The 22187-nt window shown below is 43.4% G+C and overlaps 1 protein-coding gene across 8 annotated transcripts in view; it reads left to right on the top strand.

Annotated features, from left to right (window-relative positions):
- The window catches only part of caskin2b (CASK interacting protein 2b), a 66685-nt gene that overhangs the window by 22513 nt on the left and 21985 nt on the right, over window positions 1-22187 (top strand). For all 8 annotated transcript variants that reach the window (XM_085783341.1, XM_085783340.1, XM_085783339.1 and 5 more), the window contains exons 3-8: window positions 7517-7614; window positions 9262-9407; window positions 9505-9600; window positions 12086-12216; window positions 14975-15083; window positions 18345-18453. In XM_085783341.1, the coding sequence (XP_085639467.1) occupies window positions 7517-7614; window positions 9262-9407; window positions 9505-9600; window positions 12086-12216; window positions 14975-15083; window positions 18345-18453 (689 nt within the window). The remainder of the gene's footprint in view (window positions 1-7516; window positions 7615-9261; window positions 9408-9504; window positions 9601-12085; window positions 12217-14974; window positions 15084-18344; window positions 18454-22187) is intronic.

Raw genomic sequence — 22187 nt, 5'->3', positions numbered from 1 at the left:
TTCCTCCGTTGAGTTCCTGTAACTCGTCTCTCTGCAGGTTCAGTTTCACAACAAACTCCCAACTCAACAGGAAGTGTTTGTGTTTCTGGAGGACACAGTAAAGTGAGGGACCAGGCTAAAGGCTAGTGGGTTGTGGCTAGATGGGCTAGCATTAGCCTGGCAGGAAGTGACGTAGAATCTCTCAAATCTCGCCGAATCTCGTTGGAAGTTGTTTTGTTACTATGGAAACGGTCACCACTCCGGCGGCGATAGCACATTACTGTGTAGTAAACTAATAGACCGAATCTCCTTGTTGTTTACATTCTACTTCCGGGTAGAAAACCAGCACGTAATTTGAATGAGATCAATAGTAACGAACGAGAGTTTAGCTATATATATCATATTTTTCACGCCCTATCACCGTTTAGACAAATCTGAAATGATTGAAGAAACATTACTATTTCTGTGTGTGTGTTTTGTGTTGCTATGTGTTGTATTTATTCAGTTTGGGGGAATCACAGTGTCTAGAAAGCATCAGTGGCTCAGCTGACAGGGACAGCTAGCAGTAGCTAAGCTAACAGTAGCTAAGCTAACGGTAGCTAAGCTAACGGTAGCTAAGCTAACGGCGGTAGCTAAGCTAACAGCAGGACGTCAGCTGTTAAAACCCTCCCGTTGTGGGACACGACATGAAACTACTCCAGTTAGCTCAGTCATGTTGGAACTCAGATATCCGCTGGAGAAAATATTTTTTCATGGAGCGTTTATTGAGTCACTGAGTTATTAAAGTTAAACAGGTAGCTAACCGTTAGCCCGGCTAATCTATGATAACCATGACTAATTACAAAAATGTGCACACGTAAATAGTAATGTTTGTCCAATCATTGGTTTTATAAACTTTACAAACATCAGATTAGTCTAAACGGCGATATAGTGACATGAAAAAGTAGATAAATATAGTGAAACTCTCGCGGTATGTTAGACCCAGGTTCGATCCCTGCTCAATCCAATGATGTTTGTAAAATTTATTGTTTTAAATTTTTTTTTTTTTGAACAACTGTTTTTATTGGCATAATTTTCATATATCAAGGTCAAATATTATCAACAGTACAAACATTTTAACATAACCCTCCGTCCCCCCGGCGGCCAACCCTTCCCTCCCCCCTTATTGTTTTAAATTTATATTCCAAGTTCACATTTTGAGTTTCAGTGGTTGGGTTTAGGCAATGATGAAAGGAGTCGGTTAAGTTTAGTAAAAAGAGCAGGTAGAGTGTAGACAGGCCAGATAAGTAGAGAGAGTCCAATGTCCAGAAAGTAGTTAGGAGCACGTTTGAGGTGATTTGTAGACGATAAATCTGACGGCAGTAACTTTAGACGAGATTTGGTGAGATGCTACGTCACTTCCTGCAGATCATGTACTCCATCTAGCCACAACCAGGCTAATGCTAATGCTAACCGGTCCGTCACTGTCTGGTGTCCCCCAGAAACAGAAACTTCCTGCTGGTCGGAGGTGAACCAACAGTTCATTGAGACGTCGTCTCTGTGACCTGACGACCTGCAGACAAAGAGTCTGACAAACTGACCTCAGATCAGTCTGAGCCCCCGGCCGCTCTGACCCCGCTGTGTGTGTGTGTGTGTGTGTGTGTGTTTGTTGAGGGGGTCAGAGGTCAGGTGGTGGAGGAGTGGAGTGTTTACAGAGACTGAGGACTGGCTGCAGCCGTGACAGGTCACAGCGTCGACCACAGAAACTACTTTATTATCAAGTTTTATGTCTGTGTTGACTTTGTTATATACGACACATTGACAAATAAAAAAATCACAGACTTCGAGAATAAAGTCGTAAATTTACAACGAGGAGTTTCTATTTGGTTATAAAAAAGTCTGATATTAATGTGGATGAATCTACGTTACCACTTGTTAATGGTCCATTTTAGATAAATCTATGGTTTTGTCTCTATGGTTATTTTGTTATTATTAGTGGTGGTGGAAATGCTGGGCGAGCCGACCAGCGTTTCTTTACTTTCGGTTTCGTGGCGAGTCATGAGAATAACGCCGCCGAATCTCCGTTTATGGTGGGAACTACGACGGTATGTGATCGTCTTCCAACCTCTGACTTTAATTCTTGATGAATGAAAACATGAGTCTGTCTTGCGCCGGTCAAAGAATTTCACGGTGCGGAGGCTCATAAATGTAGTGTGGAAACACTTTGCTTTAACAAAACTCCTCGTTGTCCCTTTAATGTGTTTTTAAAAATCTATTATTATCAGTGTTGGGAACGTTACTTTTAAAAAGTAATTAGTTATAGTTACTAATTACTTCTCCCAAAAAGTAACTGAGTTAGTAACTCCACTACTTCCTATAATAGTAACTAGTTACCAGGGAAAGTAACTATTGCGTTACTTTTTCTTTCTTTTTTTTAAGTTTAAATATGTCGAAGAATTTGGATTTTTTTTCTCTCATTTTTAAATTGTATTTTATTGTTTTCATATATTTCACTGATCGCAATTATGGAACGCGAGTGTGTGTTTTATTGAAAGTAGGGCTGCCACAAACGATTATTTTGATAGTCGACTAGTCACTGACTATTTTTTTCGATTAGTCGACTAATCGGATCATACGTAAATTGAATGCAAAACATACAGATTATCGCACCAGCATGCAGCTGCTCTTATATACCATCATTAGCTTTCAGCTTGAAGTGTTTAAGGTATATGCCAACTAAAAATAAAGACAATTAAGATGATAGTTCATTAAACATTTAATGAAATATGCATCTTTAACTGTAGCATAAAGTGCAAACAGCTGAGTAAAATAAGGATAAGGCACTGGCCTAAACAACACCAAAATAAATACTTAAAGGTTTTTTAGGTTTTTCTTTCCTTCATTTGTCTCTGGCATTAAACATAGCTACATTTAAATAAAATGAGGTGGACACCTGAAACTAAGGAATTATTCACAATAATAAAGTTTTGGTAGGCTTATCATTCAAATATAACTTGTGCTCAGTGTAAATAATAGTCGTTCTGTTAAAAAAAATCGGTAGCGGTACCGCTCCTAGTAGCGCTTCTCATTTAAAATGACAGAGAGAGAGAGAGAGAGAGAGAGAGAGAGAGAGAGAGAGAGGGAGAGGAGCGGCGGCGGCGGCGGGGGGGGCGGGGGGTTACACCGGTGCCGCTTGATGAGGGACAAGACCGGTAGAGAGAGAAAAGAGAGAGAACACCTATGTGTAGCCTACTGAGTGAGTGAGTGCATGTGTGTATGTGTGTGTGGTGGGCGGCTGCGGCGGCGGGTGCGTGTGTGGAAGGTGCGGCAGCAGTTTTGAGAGAAAAACAAAATTAAAAAAAACAAAACAACGACGCATCGACTATTAAATTAGTTGTCGACGATTTTAATAGTCGACGTAGTCGTGACTAGTCGACTAATCGTGGCAGCCCTAATTGAAAGCGAGGCTGGTGTGCCTATGAAAATAGGTTACAGTGGGTTTTTTAAGTGCTGTGGCTACAAGCAAATCTCATAATGTCTCTGTATAAAGACAACAAAGACCTTTTTAAATGTGAAAACAGCGGAGACCTATTCAAGATTTGCGTTTAAAAACAGGCGAAACATCGAAATTAATTTATTCGTGGCCACATTAAGTGAAATTATTAACCTTACCGATTATCCAAAACTCCTCGTTGTCCCTTTAATTCTCATAATTTATGAGTTAAATGGCCCTAATGCTCCGTCGTAGTTAGAAATATTAATAACCACAAAAAAAACTGAACAAAACTCAAACAACAAAAGCAGAAAATCTTCTAATGTGGCATTTTGAAGATTTGTTCAAATCGAGAGCAGATATTGTTATATTAGTCCCACAAACTATAATATAATATAATCTAACATAATATAACATGATACTTTAATCTGAGAAAATCCAAACTTAGTAGAGACATTTAATGATCTGAGCTGTAAGTAGAGAGTACAGTGTGTGTGTGTGTGTGTGTGTGTGTGTGTGTGTGTGTGTGTGTGTGTGTGTGTGTGTGTGTGTGTGTGTGTGTGTGTGTGTGTTTAGGTGTGTGTGTTTAGGTGTGTGTGTGTGTGTGTGTGTGTGTGTTAACAGTCTCCGTGGGGGATGTTGATGTGGATCAGGCAGGAAAAAGGTTTTTCATTATTCATCGTTGCCGTCGGCAGCAGCAGCTCAGACCAAGCTCCGCCTCCTGCAGCCGATCACACAACAACGTCCCACAATCCTCGGGACGCTGCTGCCACGGCAACCGGGCGGTCGCCAGGTCGGATGATGATGATGATGTGAGGAAAGCACCTGATCAATAACTGATCAATCAATAACCAATCACTGACCAGTTTCAGCTAGTTTCTAAGTGTGTGTGTGTGTGTGTGTGTGTGTGTGTAGATGAGTTTTGTTGTCGTTGTCGTTGCCGTCGGCTGCTTGGACGCGTCTCCATGGAGACGGAGCTGGAAGCTGTTGGTCTGTCACTGTGATTTGTTGCTGTACAAATAAAGTTGGGTTGAAGAGCAGCGAGCGGTGGTGGTGGTGACCGTGGTGACGGGTCAGAGCTCTGTGATTGGTCGACGCTCCGCAGGAATGTCACACACACACACACACACACACACACACACACACACACACACACACACACACACACACACACAACTCTGCCTGTGTGTGTGTGTTGTGTTTGATACTAGCACATTCCAGTCAGCTCCTCTTCCTCCTCCTCTTCTTCTTACTCCTCTTCCTCCTCCTCTTCTTCCTCTTTCTCCTCCTCCTCTCTCCTCTTCTTCCTCCTCCTCCTCTTCTCTCTTTCTCCTCTTTCTACTCCTCTCTCCTCCTCTTCCTCCTCTTCTTCCTCCTCTTCCTCCTCTTCTTCCTCCTCTTCCTCCTCCTCTTCCTCTTCCTCCTCCTCCTCCTCTCACTTCCTCCTCCTCCTCTCACTTCCTCCTCCTCCTCTTCTTCTTACTCCTCTTCCTCCTCCTCTTCCTCTTCCTCCTCCTCCTCCTCTCACTTCCTCCTCCTCCTCTCACTTCCTCCTCCTCCTCTTCTTCTTACTCCTCTTCCTCCTCCTCTTCTTCCTCTTTCTCCTCCTCCTCTCTCCTCTTCTTCCTCCTCCTCCTCTTCTCTCTTTCTCCTCTTTCTACTCCTCTCTCCTCCTCTTCCTCCTCTTCTTCCTCCTCTTCCTCCTCTTCCTCCTCCTCTTCCTCTTCCTCCTCCTCCTCCTCTTCCTCCTCCTCCTCCTCTCACTTCCTCCTCCTCCTCTTCTTCTTCCTCTCTCTTCCTCCTCCTCTCTTCTTCTTCTTTCTCCTCTTCTCTCCTCCTCTCTCTTCCTCCTCCTCCTCCTCCTCTCTCTTCCTCCTCCTCCTCCTCCTCCTCTCTCTTCCTCCTTCTCCTCCTCCTCCTCTCTCTTCCTCCTCCTCTTCTTCTTCCTCTCTCTTCCTCCTCCTCCTCTATCTTCCTCCCCCCCCTCCCCCCCCCCCCTCCTCCTCCTCCTGAGGTATAATGGACACACTCTGTCCATTACACGTGAGTTGCCCTCGGCAACCCCCCCCCTGCCCCCCCCCCCTCCTCCTTTATTCATCTGTTCTTTCTTCGTCTCTTCATGGTTTTTATTTACTCACTCTCCACTTGTAGCCTCCAGCTGAGTTTCCTCCTGTCTGCGCTGTGTGTGTGTGTGTGTGTGTGTCTCTGTGTGTGTGTGTGTGTGTGTGTGTCTCTGTGTGTGTGTGTGTGTGTGTGTGTGTGTGTGTGTGTGTGTGTGTGTGTGTGCGCTCAGATGCAGAATGATCGTCCATAAGAGGTCAAAGGTCAGACGCTTTTGAACAAATATAAAACACTTGAATTAAACTCATCGGAACTCAGTGAAGAGCTGCTGTGTGTGTGTGTGTGTGTGTGTGTGTGTGTGTGTGTGTGTGTGTGTGTGTGTGTGTGAGTGTGTCTGTCTGTGTGTGTGAGTGTGTGTGTGACTCAGTCCGACCTGCAGCTACAGGTGAGCCGCACCCTGAGTGGAAAACTACAGCAGCTGGATCAGAGTGAACATCTGGAACATCTGGCCTCATGTACACAACCAGACATATAATACAACATAATATAATAGCCTATAACTTGATAACATGATACTGAGAAAATCCAAACTTAGCAGAGACATTTAATGATCTGAACTGTAAGTAGTGTGTACTGTGTGTGTGTGTGTGTGTGTGTGTGTGTGTGTGTGTGTGCCACGTGGTCTCTGACCTGCGATCACAGCTTCTATATTTAAGGTGAGTTCACACCTGAGTCAGACGGAGGCGTCAGGAGGAAGGAGACACCACGACGACGCTGCTGCTCTGTTCTCAACCAGTCAATCAGTGTTTATTTCATATCAATGAGAAACAATAGAAAACATTTAAAAGTGACATTTATCAAATAAAACATGAGCAAGTTAAAGCAGAAGTAAGTGATATATTTGTGTTAATATGAGTCTTAAATAGTTCTATCTTCCGACAGCAATCACTTCTATAGAGTGTTTGGTCTGAAACACGGGTCTGTCAGTCACTCTGCTCTGCTCTGAGCCCAGGAGAAAACTTTCCTTGTATCCTACAAGTTTTATCCAATGAGGAGAGAGAACGGCATAAAGGGGCAGTCCTCTCTGTGTGTGCAGCCAAGGGATGCGCCTGAATGTGGTGACGTAGGGACGAGGACTGTTATGGTGCGTTCAGGGCAACCCGTAACTGAAGTGGTACCAGTTCGATCTGGTACGAGTTCACCGGTCAGAAGTTACAAGTGGCCGTTATAGTGACTTTCACAGGTAAAACAGGTCGGAAAAACACGAGTGGGTTGCCTGGAACGCTATAAAGTCGTAAGTCGTGACTTGAAGCTGTAATTTACGGTTTCAAAAGCCTGCCTGGAACGCAGCATTAGCCAAAACGACCGGATCGCTTACTTCTGCTTTAATAAAACAAGAGAAAACAGAATAAAACAGCGTTCAGCTCAGTGTTGGACTGGTTGTTGTTGTTTATGAGCTGGTTGCAGGTTTTAATTCTGTGTGTTATCATGTTGTTAAACAGCAGAACCATGTTTTATCCTGTGTGTGTGTGTGTGTGTGTGTGTGTGTGTGTGTGTGTGTGTGTGTGTGTGTTTACAGTCTCATGTGAGGTTGTTAAACCCTCAGCAGACAGTGTGTGATCTGTGATGTGGTGTGTTTCTGGAGTCACGACTCTAAATCTCACTTTCTTTCTTTCTGACTCACTTCATAGACTCTTATCAGTACTTATGTATTCACCATATTTCTTGTAGTTGTACTGTATTTCTGTCTTGGTTGTAGTCACGGCAACGAGGGCTGCATGTGTAGTATCTGCTCTATGAACTGTCCACACTCTGGACTGAATGGAAAATGTTTTGATGTTATTTAATTAAATGTGCTGTTGTGTCTGTCTTGTGTTTTTATGATGCAACTGCTGGAGGCGTCGACTGTCCAAGACACATTTACCTCCACGGACAATAAAGTTTATATTGATTGATTGATTGATTGATTGATTGATCTTCTGTCTGTCTGTCTGTCTGTCTCAGGTTCTCGGCCCTGCACCACGCTGCTCTGACAGGAACCACTGAGCTGCTGACGGCTCTGCTGGAGGCTCAGGCCACGGTGGACGTCAAGGACAGCAACGGTTAGACACACACACACACACACACACACACACACACACACACACACACACACACACACACACACACACACACAAGAGAAGACTAGACACAAACTTTTAAGATGTTGTTTCTGCCACAAATCATTCCTCACAATTCTGAAACACAAAACACTTTTTATATAGAGTCAATAGAGTGCCGAAGCGGAAGCAGGAAGTACTGTAACGTCTCCATGGGAACTCAATTCAGAAAAAGTCTCCATGTGAGTGAACGGGAGTCAAAGTTTTATTTCTAATGTGATTGAATAGTGTGATGATAAAACTCTCTGAGCTCTACCTGTTTAAAACACCACGGTTCATGAAGAGAAACCAGCAGTTTGTTGTTAAACTATTGTAAAATAAAACTCCTTATAGAATCCGTAACCAGAAAGACTCCAGTAGGTGACGTCACCACATGCACTGCAAAAACTCAAAATCTAACCAAGAATATTTGTCTTATTTCTAGTCAAAATGTCATTTCTAGTCAAAACAAATCTCATTCTACTTAAAATAAGACTCATGACATAAAAAGCAGCTTGTTTTTAGACACTTTTTGCTTCTTTCAAGCAGATTTTCACTTGAAATAAGTAGAAAAATCTGATAGTGGAGCAAGTTTTTCTTTCTTATTACAAGCACAAAAAACTTGCTTTCACTGGTAGATTTTTCTACTTATTTCAAGTGAAAATTAGTTTGAAACAAGTGAAAATGATCTAAAAACAAGTTAATTTTTAGGTGATGAGTCTTATTTTAAGTGAAAAGAGATTAGTTTTGACTAGAAATGAGACATTTTGACAAGAAATAAGACAAATATTCTTGGAAAGATTTTGAGTTTTTGCAGTGTGGCACCCTTAGATCTGTAGTCCTAGAGCGTCTTCACACTAAATACATTCTTCTGTTGCTGTTTTACAACAAACTGCTGGTTTCTCTTCATGAACCGTGGTGTTTTAAACAGGTAGAGCTCAGAGAGTTTTATCATCACACTATTCAATCACATTAGAAATAAAACTTTGACTCCCGTTCACTCACATGGAGACTTTTTCCAAACTGAGTTCCCATGGCGACGTTACTTCCTGCTTCCGCTTCGGCACTCTATCCCATGAGAATTGTGATTATAATTGCTGTGACAGATTATTGGTTGAAAATTTCTGAGTGTATATTCATTATTGATGGACATTTCTTATTTATAATTAACTTAAGAGACTTAAAATAATAATAATAACAACTTCAATCAAAAACAATTTAAATGATGGTGAAAAGTTCAGAAATTTACATTTATGGATGTGAGATTTCCCCAATAAAATATAAAGGTTGACTATAGTACATAGTTTCTTTTCTTTGAATTCAAAATAAGTGATAATGTTCTTCCCCTCAATGTTGATTTTATGTTTTGTTTTACATAATATATAGTTCTCAAGTTCTTTCCAAAATGTAGCCTACTGCTATATGAACAACCATAAAACACATGAGTTACATTTTCAAGTTCAATTTTACAAAAGGTAAATTTTTTAATCGATGTTGAGGAATCTTGAAATATTCATCTTTTTGTTTCAAATTTTGTTCCCCGTCCACCATCCGGTCACATGACCTCTTTATGTGTGTGTGTTATATGTGTGTGTGTGTGTGTGTGTTCAGGGATGCGGCCGCTGCACTACGCCGCCTGGCAGGGGAAGGCCGAGTCGGTCCTGATGCTGCTGCGCTCCGGAGCCTCGGTCAACGGCGTCTCTCTGGACGGACACATCCCGCTGCACCTGGCCGCCCAGTACGGACACTACGAAGTGGTGAGTCCACCCATCAATACTGATTATCGGTGATCGGTGGATTCTGATCGGTCGACTCGTCACTAAGCTGAGATGTGTGTGTGTGTGTGTGTTTCAGTCTGAGATGCTGCTGCAGCATCAGTCCAACCCCTGTCTGGTCAACAAGGCCAAGAAGACGCCGCTGGACCTGGCCTGTGAGTTCGGACGGGTCAAGGTGAGTCTGACTGTTGCCATGGAGACAGAGGTCCGGTCAGAGTGACGGACAGGTCATTGATTAGTTTGTGTAGATGAAAAGTGAAGCTTCAGGTGTGTGCTGGTCAGAGGAGCAGCACTGACTCAACATTTACATCAATAAATAAATGTCTTACAATTAGGCTACCTGATCGATTAGGTTACCTACATTAAATTGAATTTAATCAGAAATAGAAACAGAGGGAAATTCGTTGCGACGTGTTTGTGTTTTTCGTCAAATAACGTCTCTGTTTTCGTGCACATCCGCAGCGTCTGCCGTAAAGTAAAAGCAGAAGCGTCAGGAACAGATTTTGTTCCGGGTACCAGTCGGCCTCTGACAGGCTGTTAGCACAGTTAGCATCTGTTAGAACAGTTAGCACAGTTAGCGTCCTATAGAACAGTTAGCACAGTTAGCATCTGTTAGAACAGTTAGCACAGTTAGTGTCCTGTAGAACAGTTAGCGTCCCGTAGAACAGTAGTAAGCACAGTTAGCGTCCCGTAGAACAGTTAGCACAGTTAGCATCTGTTAGAACTTTAGCACAGTTAGCGTCCCGTAGAACAGTTAGCACAGTTAGCATCTGTTAGAACTTTAGCACAGTTAGCGTCCCGTAGAACAGTTAGCACAGTTAGCATCTGTTAGAACTTTAGCACAGTTAGCGTCCCGTAGAGCACAGGTAGCATGAACAGTTAGCACAGTTAGCGTCCTGTAGAACAGAGTTGTGGCTAAATGGCGTAGCTACTACATGAGCTGCAGGAAGTGACATAGAATCTTACCAAATCTTGTCGAGAACTCCCGACTGGTTAAGTTTAGTAAAACTGACGTGTCCAGGTGTAAAATAGGGGGAGGGGGGGGCAAAAAGTGAAGCCATTGGTTGGGTTTAGGCACAGATAAGTAAAGATTGCATTGTTTGTTGTTTGCATGTTTTCTAGGGTGTTAGCTTCCTGCAGCTCTTGTAGCCTACGCCATCTAGCCACAACCGTAGAACAGTTAACATCCTGTAGAACAGTTAGCACAGTTAGCATCCTGTAGAACAGTTAGCTTCTGTTAGCATTTTCACCTGTTTGTGTTGTGTTTGCTTGTTAGCAGTCGTTGCCAAAGTGTTAGCAGTTGTGCTAATGCTAACTCTCTCAGGTACTGACAAGGTTTCAGGTGTATTTAGCTCCGCCCCCCGTTGCCCACAGGTTGGTCCGGGCTGCCTGAGCCTGTGATTGGTTCCAGGGGTTGATGATGATGATTACTGATTATTTAACTGGTTGTGATAAACATTGTGTAGAGGAGGTTGAAGAGTGGATTTAAAAACAGAGGAGGAAACAGAGCTGAGTGGAAACACAACAGCTGCCGACAACACAGCAGCTGAGGCGCACACACACACACACACACACACACACACACACACACACACACACACACACACACACACACACACACACTCTAAAGATATCTCAGTGAAGTTTGGATCAACTGGAGGATCAGGCTTCACTTTCATGTCGCGTTTTACAAACTCAACACAAAGACGAAGTCGACAACCAGCTGTGTGTTGGTGTGTGTGCAGAGTTTTGGCAGAAGTTGCGTCTTTGTCTCATCAATGGTCTCATCTAAACCTCTTTCTCCTCCTCCTCCTCAATCCTCCACTTCTTTCTCCTCTCCTCCCCAACTTCTTCCTCTTCTCCTTCTCTCTCCTCCTCTTCCTCCTCTCTCTCTCTCCTCTTTCTCCTCTTCCTCCTCTCTCGTCTTCTTCCTCCTCTTTCCTCCTCTCTCCTCCCTTCTCCTCTCCTCTCCCTCCCCCTTCCTCCCTTTCTCCTCTCCTCTTCCTCTCTTTCCTCCTTCTCCTTCTCCTCTCCCTCTCTTCTCCTCTTCCTCCTCCTCCTCTACCTCCTCTTCTTCTTCCTCTTCCTCTTCCTCCTCCTCCTCCTCCTCCTATCTCTCTCTCCTCTTCCTCTTCTCTCCTCCTCCTCCTTCTCTCTTTTTCCTCCTCCTCTACCTCCTCCCCAACTTCTTCCTCCTCTCCTTCTCTTCCTCCTCCTCCTCTCTCTCTCTCCTCTTTCTCCTCTTCCTCCTCTCTTGTCTTCTTCCTCCTCTTCTCCTCCTCCTCCCCCTCTCTCCTCCTCCTCCTCTCTCGTCTTGTTCCTCCTCTCTCCTCCTCCTTCTCTCTCCTCCTCTACCTCCTCCCCAACTTCTTCCTCTTCTCTCCTTCTCTAACCACCTCTTCCTCCTCCTCTCTCGTCTTCTTCCTTCTCTCTCCTCCTCTACCTCCTCCCCAACTTTTTCCTCTTCCTCCTCCTCCCCTTCCTCTTCCTCCTCCTCCTCCTCCTCTTCCTCCTCCTCCTCTCTCCTCCTCCTCTTCCTCCTCTTCTCTCCTCCTCCTCCTCCTCTCTCCTCCTCCTCTTCCTCCTCTTCTCTCCTCCTCCTCCTCTTCCTCCTCTCTCCTCTTTCTCCTCCTCCTCTCCTCCTCCTCCCCCCCCCCCAGGTGGCCCAGCTGTTGCTAAGCAGCAACATGGTGGTGGCGTTGTTGGAGGGAGAGAGGAAGGAGCCGTCGGACTCGGCCTTCACCACGCCGCTGCACCTCGCCGCCCGCAACGGCCACAAGGACATCATACGGTGAGAGAGATGACATCATCACATGACATCATCAGTCACATCACATGACGACATCATCAGTCACATGACCGGGTTTCCACGCCAACGCCACTCGTAGTTTTAAAACCATTTATCCACCTTATTCCTAGCCCCCATGATGCTTTGCGGGAATTATGGGTGTTTGTTTACATGCTAACAGTACGCGCTAATCCACTTTCTGCGAGCGTTAGAGACATAAAACACCACCTTTTACAACTCAAACGAGACAATATCATAATACCGCTGCCTACTAATATTGTGAGGTGTGAGGACGACTTAAAAAAGTATCCAAAGATAAAAAAAGATAACGTACAGTAGCATATTTAGCTACTTGTTAACTTGGTTGCTTCAGTTGTTGAGGCAACGAGCTATCTGCTAGCTCTGGAAAGGTGCCTCAGAATAATTTTATTTTAAAACACATTCCTCTTTTATAAAGAAATGCATATGTGTGCGGGGGGGGGGGGTCTCTCTCTTACGAGCGCTCACCACCATGGATCAATAACCGATCTATCATCACTACATGAATTACCTCATCTACCGAATTAACTAAGAAACGGAAAACAATGTGAAAACTTTCAAATAACCCGCTAACAGTAATGAAGACCGCTAGCAACCACTGCTGTTAGCCAATGGCTCACTGCTACTTCCGGTGCTGACCGGAAGTTCCACCCATAACCGTTTCTACAGTAACGACCCCAGGAATAAACGACCCATAATGAGCTCTGAAACACCAGCTCATACTGTTCTACCCCTGTATCACATTTATCGATTATCATATAGCATCTTATATTTATTGATATTCAAATCATATATTGATCATGATATCATTTAATAGAGATGATCATATCATATAATGTATTTATTGATTATTATATGATGTATGTATTGGTTATCATATGATATAATATAGATTATCATACCATACAATGTATTTATTGATTATTATATGATGTATTTATTGATTATCATTACATATAATAGAGATTACCATATCATATAATGTATTTATTGATTATTATATGTGTTTATTGATTATCATATCATATAATATATTTATTGATTATCATATAATATAGATGGTCATAAAATGTATTTATTGATCAAAATCAAATAAACTTTATTTGTCCCACCAGGGGAAATTTGTCTTGGGAAAGGGAGTTATGATGACAGCTGCCGTGTACATGTAAAACATCCATATATACAATACATAATATACAATAAAACAGTAACAAAGGTAGTAACAAATCCAAGAGAAGAGAGAGAAAGAAAGTGCGGGGTGCAATAAATAGAGAAAATACTTATGATACAAATTCAAAAAACATACTAAAAAAAACTATACCGTATAATGTATTTATTGATTATCATATCATATAATGTATTTATTGATTATCATATCATATAATGTATTTATTGATTATCATATCATATAATGTATTTATTGATTATCATATCATATAATGTATTTATTGATTATCATATCATATAATGTATTTATTGATTATCACATCATATAATGTATTTATTGATTATCATATCATATAATAGAGATTATCACATCATATAATGTATTTATTGATTATTATATCATATAATGTATTTATTGATTATCATATCATATAATGTATTTATTGATTATCACATCATATAATGTATTTATTGATTATCATATCATATAATAGAGATTATCATATCATATAATGTATTTATTGATTATCATATCATATAATAGAGATTATCATATCATATAATGTATTTATTGATTATCATATCATATAATAGAGATTATCATATCATATAATGTATTTATTGATTATCATATCATATAATAGAGATTATCATATCATATAATGTATTTATTGATTATCATATCATATAATAGAGATTATCATATCAGATAATACCCTGTGTGTTGATAGTTCTGTAGCTGCCTGTGAGTAAAGAGTGTTTGAGTGTTTTGCGGTCTCAGTTGGTAAAGTCCTGATGTGTGAGTCATGAGCGCTTGTGTGTCGGTCTGAACCTGAAGCCGAGCCGAGCCGATCGACTCGTGTCTAATGAAGCGGGACGTGAGTTTGATTCCCCGGTGTGTCAGTGTGGCTCAGTGTTTCCTGTTGATCCTCGTCGCTGCTGTGATTCTGTCTGTACATGTTGCAGCAGCAGCAGCAGCAGCAGCCGAGGGCGGAGCTGCTGCTGTGGTCGGACTGAGGCTCCAAACCACTGAGCCGGCACGTTTACATGAGGGAGCATGAACTCTGTGTGTGTGTCTGTGTGTGTGTCTGTGTGTGTCTATGGGTGTCTGTGTGTGTGTGTGTGTGTGTCTTCACATTCCCAGCAGCAGAGATCTGAAATACACCATCCCTGTGACCCAGTTTTCAAAGGCTTTTATCCCTTTTACTTCTATGTGTGTCTCCTCTATGTGTGTGTGTGTCTCCTCTATGTGTGTGTGTGTGTGTGTGTGTGTGTGTGTGTGCGTGCTGTGGAAGCCAACAGTCAGCACTTCAGACTTGAGTGTGAACCTGCTGTATAATAATAATAATATATATATATTTTTGGCATCGCAGCAGAGACATGCAAATGAGCCGGAGCTGAGTTCATGAATAATTAATGAGCTCATGATGATATGATCAGTTTGTTAGGAACAGCTCATGACTCGGCTGCAATGACCACGTCCCTCTGTTGCCATGACGTTGAACCTGTTGTGTGTTTGTGTGTGTGTTTTTGTGTGTGTGTGTGTGTGTGTCAGGCTGCTGCTGAAGGCCGGCATCGACATCAACAAGACCACCAAGTCTGGGACGGCGCTGCACGAGGCGTCTCTGTACGGGAAGACGGAGGTGGTTCGGCTGCTGCTGGACGTGAGTTCAGCTCTTCACCTGTTCACCTCTTCACCTGTTCACTTGTTCACCTGTTGACTTGTTCTACATTCTAGAACAAACCAGAATCTAAAAACATGGTTTATCTTTACTTTGTGTTGTGCTGGAGGAAACAGAGTCGCTGGCTCTGCATCCCTGAGCTGAGTTCTGTTCAGACACAGGTGAAACGTCCACGTGGCATCGTGAGCTGAAGTCTGACTGTGACTGTGAAGTCTCTAAAAGTCGTTGTACTCGCGTATTCGCGCAAGTAACGCAACTAAACACAAATAGCCTACTCCTGTGGTCAAAGCGAGTGACTGTGCGTTCACACCAAAAGCTTCCAAAGCGTCGAAACGCCGGAAGTCAATTCATTTTCAATGAGAGCCCGGCGACACTGAGCGACCAAAGCATCACCAGACGAAAAGCTGAGCCTTGGTTAACTTTAGGGTAATTAGCTATGACGCGGTTCGGCGGCAACCTACAGAATAGAGACGTCCTTCGACTCCCCAATGACCAGCGCGATCGAACTTTGGCCCTAACCCTTGAGCGTTTTTGACGCTTTGAAAGCTTTTGGTGTGAACGCACAGTAAAGTGAGTTTGTCTCGTGTCCAGTGTGAACGCAGCGTAAAAGCAGCAGCCGAGTGGGAGGAGCCACCAAGAAGCTAACACAAGACAAGACAAGACAAGACAAGCTGATTTATAGCCCAGTTTGTCTCAAAGGTCTTTACAGCATCATAACAACATCCTGAGGAAAAACTCCTAAGAACAAAAACATGTAGCCTAATAGATTTTTTAATTAAATTAGCATATAGCATGCAGCTAACATCGACAATAATATTAGTGGCTAACATTAATTGCTATGATCAGCAGCTAACATAAACTGTTAACACTAGCAGCTAACATTTTAACAGTTAACTTTACCATCTAACACCAGCCAATTTTACCAGTTTACATTACCAGCTAACAATAACAGCTAACACCAGCAGCTATTAACATTAACATCAGCAGCTAATGTTTACCCTTAGAAGCTAACATTACCATTAGCAGCTAACATTTTAACAGTTAACTTAACCAGCTAACATCAGCTAATTTTACCAGTTTACTTTACCAGCTAACAATAACAGCTAACACCAGCAGCTATTAACTTTAAGATTAGCATTAGCAGCTAACACCATGAGTAGCCTAGCAGCGGTGGAGTTCTCTCTCTCTTCCACCAACGTGTTGAAGACACGAGGGAATAATTCTTTTTTCTTTTTTAGTTTAGTTTGATTAGATTTTGATGATGAACCAGGTTGTTGTGTTAGAGACGGTTTTTATTCTTAGACTTTTAAAACTTAAAAATCAGTCAGTGAACTTGAACTTTTATCAGTGTTAGCACAGCTGAACCAGGTTATTGTGCATCTTTTATTTTCACATATTTCACATTAAAGGGGCCGTTCTGTTGGAACTGGGACGTCTTTGTCTTCGTCTTCATCTTGTGTTTTGTTGTCGCTCGTTGTTTTTCCCAAAGTGACGCGGCTTCATCCGTCTTCTCCCTGCAGCGGCGTTCCCATTCCAGCTCCGCGCCGCCGCTGACGCAACCTCAGATCAATCTTTAACAAAGCCCAGAGAGAAAAGAGCAGAAGAGTTCTGTAACGTCTGTCCTCTTCTGTCCTCCTCTGTCTCCTCCTCTCCTCCCCTCCTCTCCTCTCTCCCCCTCTCCTCTCCTCCTCCCCTCCTCTCTCCTCTCCTTTCCCCTCTCCTCTCTCCTCTCCTCCTCCTCTCTCCTCCCTTCCCCTCCTTTCTCCTCCTCTCCTCTCCTCCTCTCCTCCTCCTCCTCTCTCCTCCTCTCCTCTCCCCCCTCCTCTCCTCTCCCCCTCTCTCCTCTCCTCTCCTCTCCTCTCCTCTCCTCTCCTCTCCTCTCCTCTCTCCTCCCCTCCTCTATCTTCCTCTCTCATCCTTCCCCTCATCTCTCCTCTCTCTTCCTCTCCCCCTCTCTCATCTCCCCTCCTCTCTCCCCCTCTCTCCTCCTTTCCCCTCCTCTCTCCTCCTCTCATCTCCTCCTCTCTCCTCCTCTCCTCTCCTCTCCTCTCCTCCCCTCTCTCCCCTTGTGTCCTCCTCCTCTCTCCTCTCCTCCTCTCTCCTCTCCCCTCCTCTCCTCTCCTCTCCTCTCCTCTCTCCTCCTCCCCTCCTCTATCCTCCTCTCTCCTCCTCTCCTCTCTCCTCCTATCCCCTCCTCCCTCCCCCTCTCTCCTCCTCTCCTCTCCTCTCCTCTCCTCCTCTCTCCTCTCCTCCTCTCCTCTCCTCCTCTCTCCTCCTCCTCTCCTCTCCTCTCCTCTCCTCTCCTCCTCTCCTCTCCCCTCCTCTCTCCTCCTCTCTCCTCCTCTCTCCTCTCCTCTCTCCTCCTCTCTCCTCCTCTCCTCTCTCCCCTCTCTCCTCTCCTCCTCCTCTCCCCTCCTCTCTCCTCTCCTCCTCTCCTCTTTCCTCCTTTCCTCTCCTCTCCTCCTCCTCTCTCCTCCTCTCTCCCCCTCTCCTCTCCTCCTCCTCTCCTCCTCTCTCCTCCCCTCCTCCTCCTCCTCCTCCTCTCCTCTCCTCTCCTCCTCCTCCTCTCCTCTCCTCTCCTCTCCTCTCCTCTCCTCTCCTCTCTCCTCCTCTCCTCTCCTCTCCTCCTCTCCTCTCTCTCCTCCTCCTCCTCTCCTCTCCTCTCCTCTCCTCTCCTCTCCTCTCCTCTCCTCTCCTCTCCTCTCCTCTCTCCTCTCCTCTCCTCCTCTCTCCTCCTCCTCTCCTCTCCTCTCCTCCTCCTCTCCTCTCCTCTCCTCTCCTCTCTTCCTCTCCTCTCTCCTCCTCTCTCCTCTCCTCTCCTCTCCTCTCCTCCTCTCCTCTCCTCTCCTCTCTTCCTCTCTCCTCCTCTCCTCTCTCCTCTCCTCTCCTCTCCTCTCCCCTCCTCTCTCCTCTCCTCTCCTCCTCTCTCTCCTCTCTCTCCCCCTCTCCTCTCCTCCTCTCTCCTCTCCTCTCCTCCTCTCTCCTCCTCCTCTCCTCTCCTCTCCTCTCCTCTCTTCCTCTCCTCTCTCCTCCTCTCTCCTCTCCTCTCCTCTCCTCTCCTCTCCTCTCCTCTCCTCTCCTCCTCTCCTCTCCTCTCCTCTCTTCCTCTCTCCTCCTCTCCTCTCTCCTCTCCTCTCCTCTCCTCTCCTCTCCTCTCCTCTCCTCTCCTCTCTCCTCCTCTCCCCTCCTCCTCTCCTCTCCTCTCCCCTTCCCTCCTCCTCCTCTCCTCTCCTCCTCTCTCAGGCTGGAGTGGACGTTAACATCCGTAACACCTACAACCAGACGGCGCTGGACATCGTCAACCAGTTCACCACGTCGCACGCCAGCAAGGACATCAAGCAGCTGCTGAGAGGTCAGAGGTCACACACACACACACACACACACACACACACACACACACACACACACACACACACCTTCCTGTCTACTTCCTACTTCCCTTACACTTCAAACTAAAGTATCTTTACCCATAAAACCAGTTGGTGTTGAGCAGCTTGTGGTGCCTTCATGTGCTATGGTGATTATGGGAAATACCAAAAGATGACGTGAAAAGTGCACATGAACACCCTCTCATGTGATATACTATTTTCCCATCACCATAATCCCTATAGTCATAGCAGTAGGTTCGTTACCTTTAATTGTCGGTGCAAGCTGTTTTTAGAACAGTGGAGCAGAGCCGTGAGCTGCTCAGAGCTACGCTACGGAGGCTCATTATGGGATTTCTTGGTTTCTAACTCATCAAACTCATCAAATACACAATCCAACAACTCCACAACGCTCTGGTGGACAAGTTGTGACCTGCACATTCACCACGCTATGAGATAATAACACAACGTTACCACACAGAGTTGTTTTAGAGGGAAATTCATGCAAAACCGCTGATGCGCGTTGCCTTCAGGGACAGTTTTTCAGCAAGCAGACTCTGAATTTATCCTGTATTCACCTCGAAAACGGCTCAGTTTCGTAACGTTCCATTAGTATCTCATAGCGTGGTGATTGTGCAGCTCACAACTTGTCCACTAAAGCGTTTTGGAGTTTTGGGATTTTGTATTTGATGAGTTTGATGAGTGAAACCAAGAAATTCCTTTAGCCTCCGTAGCGTAGCTCTGAGCAGCTCATGGCTCTGCTCCGTTGTTCTAAAAATAGCTTGCACCGACAAATAAAGGTAACAAACTTTGTGCTAAATCTCCATGAATATTAATATTTACCGTTTGAGTTTTGATCATTCATCTTCTTGCTGTAAGAGATGAACTAGGCAATCCAAGATTGTTTTACCCCATAGATACAGGGCCGTTGTATAGGGGAGAGAGGTGATGATAACTCTAGGGGCCCAGTGCCCAGTGGGGCCCATAAAAAACCCCAGTAGTTTAATCTTTGTATGACTGATTTATTCTGCGTAAGACCCTGACTAATACTCATAGTACACTGTAAAAACTCAACATCTTTCCAAGAATATTTGTCTTATTTCTTGTCCAAATGTCTCATTTCTAGTCAAAACTAATCTCTTTCCACTTAAAATAAGACTCATTACCTAAAAATTAACTTGTTTTTAGATCATTTTCACTTGTTTCAAACAAATTTTCACTTGAAATAAGTAGAAAAATCTGCCAGTGAAAACAAGTTTTTTGTGCTTGTAATAAGGAAGAAAAACTTGTTCCACTATCAGATTTTTTCTACTTATTTCAAGTGAAAATCTGCTTGAAAGGAATAAAAAGCGTCTAAAAACAAGCTGCTTTTAATATGATGAGTCTTATTTTAAGTAGAATGAGATTTGTTTTGACTAGAAATAAGACAAATATTCTTGGTAAGATATTTGAGTTTTTGCAGTGTAATGCTGCATTAGCATCAAAACAAAGTAGGCTGAATAAAAAACGATAATACATACGTAGTCTAAGAAAAAAAAAGGAACAGTTAGGGGGAGGGGCCCACTTAAGTATTCTTTAAGGGGGCCCAGAATTCCTAGCAACGGCCCTGCATAGATATATACAAGTAGATGCTGCACGTGTCATATATATATCTATGGTTTTACCCAAGTAACAAGTCTGAATCTGTGTGTCCACCATCTTTATTTTCCATTTTATTATTTACCATCTGTACCACAGCACCTGAAGGCAGCGTCGGTCTCGTTCATGAGGACTGAGCTGAATTATTCTCTCTCTAGTCGCTTCATAATAAACAAACCCGACGCCGAAACATAAATAACTGAGCACAACATCAAAAACTTTCCCCGCGCTTTTATTTTTAACCCAAATAAATTAGATTTAAGTGGATTTTATTTTGAAGTTTTTTTTTGTCCTGTTTTTTAAGTTTAGAATATAATTATACTGTTTTATTTTTTATATTTTTTGGGACAGTTTGAGTCTCACCTGTCTGTGTGTCACCACCACCACCACCACCGGGTCACATGACTCACTGCTTCTACATGTGATGTGGCGGCGGCGTTACGTAACCAACGGCAACGATAAACTCGCTCACAGCTTCAAAGAGCAGACGCTGGAGTTTAACAGAGCTGTGTGTGTGTGTGTGTGTGTGTGTGTGTGTGTGTTGTACTCTGTAATCCTGCCGTCTTTTGAAGTCCCTGTGGGAACAGACTGAGGGAATAATGAGCGGTTGTGTTGTGAACATGGAGGAGAGACGGGGTTTGTTTACTGAGGAGGAGGAGGAGGAGGAGGAGATGAAGGAGTGGATTAATTATTGATGTGCGTTAACTTTTTACAACAGCAGCGTTGTCACTGCATGAGAGTCTTTACATTTCAGTTTTCCTTCCTTTTATTTAGTTGTTCTTGTGAAAGGCTCAGACAGCTGCAGCTTCTGTCAAACCAGCAGTTTGTCAGGGACTACTTTCTGCAGCGGATTGATCAACATTTAAAAACAGGGCGATATGTTCAGTTTTGAAACGTTACAGATATGAAACATTACAAACAATAAGTGGAAACGGCTTATATTGATCACAGATATAGTCATTAACCGTCGATATCAGGGAACTTACGGATCCTTAAAAAGTCTTAAAAGGCATTGAATTCATTCATCTAAAAACCTTAAAGGCCTTCATTGGCATTAAAATGTCTTAAATCAATTTTTCAAAAGTCTTAAAAATGTTAACACATGGTAAGTGGTATTTTATGGTTGTAATTAGTCTCAAATCTCAAAATAATTGGTAACATTCTGACATAGAGAAGTTAGTGGCGGCCATCAACGCTAAATTTCTCACCGCCTCCAGCTCCAGAGTCAGTGTTTGTTGTTTTTTTTTCCGGACTTTTTATTCATTTATTTTGAAAGGACAGCTGGAAAGAGACACAATCCAATGTTCATGTAGCAGTCACTTTACCTTGGATCACATAGGAAAGAGGGTCAAATTGTCCCTATAACCCTATGTAATAGATGTGGTGTTTGTCTTAAATTTCATTTCAAGTGGCTTTAAAAAAGTCTTAAAAAGTCTTAAATTTAACTGAGGAACCCTGTATATGGATCAAAAGGCTTGGGACAGAATCATAGGAATCAATAAATGTGCCTATAGAGTTCATTTTGGGTCATTTTATGAATGAAAACATGTGCAAAAACTATTTAAAAACTACTGCACGTGTATTTATTTTATTTCTTACTCCCATGATTCCTTGCAGGACGTCTGATTCTGCTGCTAGGCAACGTCTGTGCAGTTCATGTTCAGTACAAAATAAGAAATAAGTCACGGCCAAACTGCAGCTGGTTAGTGATCTGCACTACGGACACTAAACTAAACAACAACGTTAACCTTCCTGTCGTCCTTCTGGGTCAGATTGACCCAGTTTGTTCCCTTCCTCCATCCTTCCTTCCTTCCTTCGTTCCTTACTTTCTTCTTTCCCTTTTTTGTCCTTCCTTGAATGAATCTGTTCCCTCCCTCCATCTTTCTTTCCTTCCCCTTTCCCTTCCTTCTTTCCACAATCCTTTTTCCCTCCCTTCCTTACAGTACTTCCTTCCTTCCTTCCTTCCTTCCTCCCTCCCTCCCTCCCTTCTGACACAATTGACCCAATCTGTTCCCTCCTTCCATCTATCTTTCCTTCCTTTTCCCCTTCCTTCTTTCCTCCCATCTTTCCCTTTGTCCTTCCT

The sequence above is a fragment of the Trachurus japonicus genome, chromosome 8, assembly GCF_045865225.1.
Source record: "Trachurus japonicus isolate A0001 chromosome 8, Traja_1.0".
Lineage (NCBI taxonomy): Eukaryota > Metazoa > Chordata > Actinopteri > Carangiformes > Carangidae > Trachurus > Trachurus japonicus.
This window is presented reverse-complemented; position numbering and strand designations above follow the sequence as displayed.